This window comes from Botrytis byssoidea (genome assembly GCF_014898295.1).
Source record: "Botrytis byssoidea strain MUCL 94 chromosome Unknown BBYS_010, whole genome shotgun sequence".
Taxonomy (NCBI): Eukaryota; Fungi; Ascomycota; class Leotiomycetes; order Helotiales; family Sclerotiniaceae; genus Botrytis; species Botrytis byssoidea.
The window spans coordinates 982,600-990,379 of record NW_024065851.1 but is presented as its reverse complement, the minus strand read 5'-3'; the positions used below and the strand labels follow the sequence as shown (position 1 = coordinate 990,379).

The following is a 7,780-nucleotide window of genomic DNA, read 5'->3' as shown; positions in this document are numbered from 1 at the left end:
TTTCATGACGGGAAATCTTGGCGAGCCGGGATTTAACAAGAGAGATTAAGGATAGTTAAATGGATAATTGTCTTCATCAATTCGAGGAATCTGAAGACTGACTTTTGTTAATTGAGGATATAATATTGTTCGATAGAAAAAAGTATCAATGAATGAATGAGAATGAGTCAAAATGAAGTCAAGGATAAGAATATACAAGACAAGACAATGGAAATTCTGGAATGTCTCAAATGACATTCCATTTGCAGAATCTCGGGAGTTGTTTTCCATCCGTACCTTGATTTAATGGCAATTCCAACATCGTAATGTTACTTTCTTCATATCTGCCTGCATCCGGAATCTCAGACCATCACCTAAGGATTCGTACCAACATTTGAACCAATACCAACATCAACTGTGTCTCGTTTACTTCGTTTGTGCATCTTGGACGTCTTGTTGGCGTAACAAGGTTTCTCTCACAATGACGTTGAAAAGTTCATTCGTTGCGTAACTTCTTGCTCAGCCTTACAAGTAATGGATCCCCGCTGCCCCGGTTAGAGTTGTGGCTCTCGAGTGGCTATATCATGGTAGCGTAATCTACATACCCACGTGATAACCTTACTTTTCTATTGATAGACCCGTGGTCAGTCTTTATGTGTGGCGTAGTGTGTATACGGTTAACGGCATCTGTTTGCATGGCATGTAAAAGCGAAACTGCACCACCATCTTACAACTATTTCACTTGACTTGTCAAATCTGTTGCCACGTATATCTGTTCTAGAGTATGCGAGAAGTCGATATATCAATTCGAATTGGATTGTCATTGCAGTTGGGTTAGCTCTATGGCCCAGGAAGCCGAGAATTGTTAGCCCTTTGTCAATATCGTCGGAATCGCTCATTAGACACAGTACAGTCAATATAAATCAATCTACCAAACCACAAGACAGTATAACCTTCCACCAACCGAATCCCGAAGTACCATTTCCAACATTTCGTTGGGACTTCAAGAACTTGGCCGCATGGGTTGAGGCCTGAAAGCCAAGTGGTTCCGACAAGGTTTCATTCTGTTGTCGGATCGAAAATGCCCATGTTATCTTGAATGTAGTGGTGGAAAATGCAGTGGGGTCTCGCTCTTCTGCTCAGAACCTTTGAAGATGCAATTTCGCATATAGTCTTCTGCTGCATGATTCCACGGAAAAGTATGCATAGGATGAGGCAAACGGCGGTGCACGCTGGAAAGACCGTCATCGAGTGCCCTGCAACATGATGCCTGAAACAATCAAAGTGTATCTCTCCCATAAACGCTTCAGTGGTATGCAAGGACCCGTGCCGAATGACTGCATATGGGAGAGTGGCCTTTTAAGATTACGGATGATGTGCGTGCGTGAGGACTTTAAAATATAGGTACATGGTGTATGTGAGTGGTTGTTGAACTGTTGGTATGTGCAGTTGAGATTTGAAAATGAAAGAAATTGGTTACAAGGAGCCTCCAGTTTCTTGTTCTAAGAAACTATAGTAACTTGAATTTAAAAGGAGGTTAGTGAAAACGAGATATGTTTGTCCGCTGTTGGTAGAAGACTAGAGCCCTATATCCGCACACGCATCCCTCATCAACTACGGCTCCCCTAGCCCAGCCCAAATTGGAACACTTCTTACTTTGGTCAATCACAAAGAAAGTTCATATTATGATTCGGTGTAGAGCTATTGTATATCTCATTCTATATGGATTTCCCATATCACGCCTTCACAATTACACAATTACACAATTATGCGAGAGAACACATCTTTTTCGTTGTAGTCTAAGTAACTGTTTAACCGGCGTCTTGGTTCAAAGTCACCATGAAAAATAACATCAAATGTTGCCCAAAAGAATTAAGGCTCGACACAATGATAAGCTCTAGTTTTGAACATGTTATTTTCGAAGGTCTCCTTATGTCTTTGATGTGGCTACATGCAGCTAACCGAAAGGACGAACAAACCTTCCTGCTGTCACGTTCGCACTACTGTTACCTAGAAATCCTAACTTCATTGACATCACTCATCATTGTTGAAATTCTCACCGTTATTCCCACTATAAAATTCTCCTTAGTTCTGCTCTCTGATATCACTTTGTTGACAAACCTAAGCCTGTCATCCTACTCTATTTTCGCCCTTTCGTATACCTATCACGGGATAAGTCGCATCTACACTCTTGCCTAGATATACAACAAACCTTCATATCATACTGAGAATCATTCAAGCTGATGTAGTCATTCATATCACAACCGATGCCGTGTTTCGAACTCTGGCCGCTATAACTTAACTTCATCACAAATGTTTGTCTCGTCTTCACCAGCCGAACTATACATACATATTTCACATCCAGATTTACATCTTTAGTATAATATATCAATAAGCAAAACAAAATCCCAGTATGAAGGAACTGAAGACTAACATTGAAATTTCACCATTCGAGAACGAGCAGACTTGGGAGTTTACTTGCTACTCTCGTAAATGATGATTCGTGAAATACTCCGGAAGACAGCTTTTTAGTCAGAAATTCAATAGTATTAGTTTCAGTAGCAATTAACGAGATCGATCATAGTACAAGAGTGAAATGCAAATCAAATTAAAGACACTTGAAACTCAACATCTGATACTCTAGATGTTACCTTTACGAATTTAATTCCTCTCATTTCCTCCTTGGCTACCTAAGTAGACGATACATCAAACTATCCTCCCAGCCCATAAATATCCCCCTAAAAACTTTTAAGAAGTATCAAACTTCCCCTTTACCGAGATCATTGCGCAAGATGATGAATTCATATCCTCCACACCTCCTCTCTACATTTCCATCTTCTTACTCAACAACATACCACCATTACACTCCTCGAGCTCGTATCAAGAGCTAGCGACTTCGGAAAATATATGCGAATATCCTTCCTTCTCCTACTCAGACATGATAGGTTCGAATCAAACGAGTTGGATCGAAATAAAACAGAATAAAAGTACGAGATAAGTGCATCCTGCGATAAAGAATCAGTAACAACAACGTCACCAGATTGAATGCTAAAAACCCGCGATTCTTCAAAACAACGAGGAGAAAAGTAGCATCAGCACAATAATCTATAATCTACAATCTACAATCTACATAAACACCAACACTCCTCTCAAAACCACGAAAAGTCCGCTCCGGAGTTCAGATTCCGCTCTGCCCCTTGTGAGAAAGGAAACCATCCTTTATTCTTACATCCTGACCTAAAACACTAGAAGAATTCTGATTCGCACCTTTTATTTCATTTAATAGTGTCTTACAAATATAACATGCAGAGGAATTTGTACAAGATTTGATATGGATGTATACTTCCCCAGCCTGCCCTCAAGGATTTAGTCACCTAGGTACTCCAATTTCCCCTCCTCGACACCCTAATATAGAATACCATTCACTCATTCATTCACCCATCATCCGCACCTATAAGGTTCCCAACGACAAATAAACCAAACAGACAAACCATCACTGCCCGAAAAGAATCTCCCTCAAAGTAAAAATATAACAATTAAATTCTTATTTACCAATCCCTTCCCCCATGAATATAAACAAAGTTACAACAATAACCAATCATAAACCCTCTCTCTGTCCCATCATGAAAGCCGCTGCAAAAAGGTATCATACCGCTTAGCGCATCGTCTAAATCATAAATAACAACAAGCGCGCTAAAAATATGTACAAATGTGCGAGGATGTCGGACTTTCGAGTTTGGCGGGACTTGGTGCCTCTTTTTCCTCGAGTGAGATTTCGTCACGGAGTACACGTGCCTTATCGTATAATCAAGACCCGTGAATTCGATTCGCTTCTTTTCCTCACAGCTCCCTCCGGGGTTTCAACGTCAAATCAGATTGTTTGTCCTCGGAATATCCTATCCCCTGCACATGCCGCTCCTGAATTAATCTTATTCCCTCAAAACTCAAAACCTTGACTTTGTCTTTAAATCTTAATTTCACTCCGTCATATCATTACCTCCCAAGATGTCCCCCATCCATCTCATGCACTGTTCTCGGCTGTTCCATCTCGCTCGGCTGCGGTGCATAATACCCCTTCTTATCCGCCATCCCGATTCCACCCGCCTCTCCCAGATTTCCCCGTGGATATCCCGTTCCAATTTCACTCGGACTATATTCTCCATGCCCAGCCACTCCGTGTTGGTTTTGCATATAAGCTCCTTCTGTAGGCTGATATCCTTGTGGATTCTGGTTTGGATTTTGATACTCTTGGCCGGGAAATCCTGCTTCATCCTTAGGAAGTTGATTAGCCTTTTGCTTTGAAGCGCGTCTTTTTCTCCATAAGAGCCACCCAAGACCCGCGATAGCAAGTATACCACAGGGAATAGCGATGCCGGCACCGATTGCGACAGCATGATTAGAAGAAGATGAGGTTGCGGTAGGTAGAGGGGCGGTGGATGTCTGGGAGACGGCTGACTCGGAGGTTGCTGCTGTGCTTGAACTAGATGTGGTGGTTGTTGATAACGATGAGGTAGTTGCGGAAGATGTAGCAGATGTAGAAGATGCAGAAGTTGTGGATGATGAAGATGATGAGGTGTAGTCGAGGGGAACTTGAGCGAGAAGTTTGGCTACGGGCGAGATGTTGAATATATCTGAGTCATTGTCGCAACAAGCGAAACTCCCTACCCCGTCGGCACCGGTATCACAACAACTATTTTGGGTCAGTATCGAACAATCTAAATTTGTTTTATTGGTATAACATACTATTCTGTTGTTGATGTTATAGCTCCATTACAAAATCTTATACCAGCAGTTGAACTTCTAGCATCTGAAAATTGGTTAGTATTCCCAGCCCACCAACGAAGTTTATGTAACTTACAACTAGTACATTGATTTAGACAGGCCGGATCTTTCCACGTAGGATCTGTACATCCAACTCTTAAATAATCTTGAACATTTCCATTTGCTTGCTGACAAACACCATTTGAAAAACATATAGCACCAGCTGCACAACATGAACTATGACCTGTGGTTGAATTATCACATCTATATCCTGCATTGGCATTATGTTGTCCATTTATAACATAACATGTTGTTGGTGTATCCGTCGTCGCAGCTGATGCTAATAATGGTAAATAAAATGAACAAAATAATAAAAATTGTTTTCTTATTAAAACTCTTGAGGCCATTATCTCTGTGAAGAATGTAGTGATATCCCAATATAATCGGAGGGAAGAATTCAAGAAGTTAATGATGGGGAAGTAAGGATGATATGAGCGTGGCACAGATCGAAATTGATCAAGACGTGGATATCTAGAACGATACAATGTGAAAAAATCTCGAATGATTTGATCTGATAAACCAGCTTCCGAATTAGCTACTCCCAGGAATGATTTAAAAATCAAATAGTTCTTACGCTATGAAAGAACGTAAAAGGATTGTAAGAACAAGAGAATGATAGAAGAGCACGAGAAAAAATTATCAACAACCAGGTCTCAAGGAATAGCTGAGTTTAGGAATAGCTGAAGGAGTCAACAAAGCTTACCTTCCCTTGAGTACAAACCAACCTAGGGAATGTACGTGAAGGATTTATATGGGTCTCATATACCTAGCCCTGTCAGATCTATTTTCCGTTTTCCCCAAGAGATACAACATTGGTAGGTTGAGCCCCCATAATCCCTTGGATGGACATTGAAATCAACATGGATCCCGAGAAAGATCCAAGCCAAATCTAGTCGCCGACTTGAAGAAAAGCATGGCGGTTAAAGGAGATTCTAGAAACTTATGAAACCGAGATCCCATATTTCGCAAAATACAATGGGAACGAAGTATTTTTATCTAACATGAGGATTCGATTGCGAGTTCTTTTTCTATAACGTTAAGCGCGCTCTACTTGAAATTCACAACTGATAAGAAAAGAGTATCACGAATATGAAACACGAAAGGGATCTTGCCTGAAAAGTTGTGGATCTGTGGCATAACTTTCCTTTCACATCTTTCGTCTTGACAACGAAATAATGGAGAAAAGAAGCGAAATTTGATGAAGGGGTGGATAAGATTTGAAGCAATCTCGAAAGCAGTCTGGCAATGAAGATCAGGATTGAATTAAGCTTGTATGTAGTATTGTAAGCGAATCCGATGAGAGAATGATGATTAATAAACTCTCCAATCATTGTGTATACCAAAATACGAATTTCCTAATCTGGTTGAGGTTGAGTTGGTAAATACTACCTGACCACGTTTTCACAATGGGAGTTAAAATCAACTACCAACATCCACCAACAAATGATGAGATCTTTCAAACGCGAATGCCTTTAGAATCATACCTTAACATGGATATGAACTCATAAACTCAGCATACTAAACCAACAACTATTCCTCCTCGGATTCATCTATATAACAATTCGCATGCCCTTTTTCTTCTTCTTGGAATAGCCGATTCTATTCATTCCACCCATCCCAATCATACAGTATAATTCATCATGCAAATATACTATCAATATCATATCCAATATACCTGAGATCCCATCTCCTCCATATTCCCAGCTTGCATCAATTGACCTTGTCCATTTTCCTCACCTCGTGTATACCACGCTGCAGAATGGATAGGCCGGGGCCGAATTTCAAACCTGCATGAAGATCTAGGGCATGAGACGAACGACCTCGAAAATAACCTCGAATGAGGCGATGATTCCTCGTGCTACTGTTACATCTCAAGTGGTGAGTATCCGAGTGGATGATGATTTTCTTTTTTCTCTCATTGTGTTTCTTGCTCTGATCCCATGTGTCAGAAATCGGGGATTGATACGTGAAAAGTTCATATATCAATGATCGAAACCGAACGAACAAAAATCATTCAGAATTGTATTTCTCTTTTTATAGAATATCGCGTGAGAGAAGTTACTATACGCTACCACCGATAACACCCCGCTGGAGTTTCTGGAATCAATAACATAATATAATGTTGAAGATAGATCTAAAAGAGGTCTCCCTCACAAATTTACACCAGGAAATCTAAGAAACTCAAGAAAATAATCTCCAGTGAGCTGCAGCATATTCACATGACACGAATGCGTAGCCTCCACAGCACACGATTGTAAGCTTACATTTTGTGTCTCCGTCTCCACCGCTTACCCTCAAAACCCCCGACCGTCTCTCCCTCTCCTCTTCATCTCCTTCAATTCTCCTTTATATACACGTGCATCTCACCAACGACAAACCTGATGCAATCGCACAGTTACATAGCTACAGAGTCACACAGTTACACCATCTCACACCTATCCAATAGCACAATATACATAATGAGAGAAGATATTAATACCATACCATATCATACCATCTCATCCAATATCATCCCATCCAATCCCATCCCATCCAATCCCATCCCATCTCATTTTATACAGTCAAGGCACATATATGCAAGTGTGAATACACACATCGCCGCCTTTATAAAAACCGTCCTAAAGGCACGAGGAACGTATATATTTTCAACGATAAATTCATAGGGTAGGTGGTAAGAAAACCGTCCTCATCGTTACCGTTTCCTTGCTTACTAGCTATAACTTTTATAGTCAACGGGGAACAATCACTACTACTACCTGCAATTTGATCTTGATCCATATCATGAAATCACAAGAAATAAAGATAACACAGGGTTTTCGATTCTTTCTAGCAAGAAAGAGCAAGACATTCCATGGGCCTCTAAGAACATGAGCTACTCTCAGCCATGTACAAATTCATCTACCCGGCAACTTCATGACCCCAGTCTCCCAATCCGAGCTGCGGGACATACTTGACTGTCCAGGAAAATCACACAATGCCC

At 40.8% G+C, this 7,780-nt stretch overlaps 1 protein-coding gene across 1 annotated transcript; it reads right to left on the bottom strand.

Annotated features, from left to right (window-relative positions):
- Positions 1 to 3,972: 3,972 nt before the first annotated feature.
- EAE97_005898 (uncharacterized protein) lies at positions 3,973 to 5,147 on the bottom strand (the record flags this gene model as incomplete). The annotated part of the gene is made up of 3 exons (XM_038876411.1): positions 3,973 to 4,669; positions 4,723 to 4,786; positions 4,838 to 5,147. The coding sequence occupies 3 exons, from the start codon at positions 5,145 to 5,147 to the stop codon at positions 3,973 to 3,975; spliced, it is 1,071 nt and encodes a 356-aa protein (XP_038732887.1).
- Between the last annotated feature and the right edge of the window lie 2,633 nt (positions 5,148 to 7,780).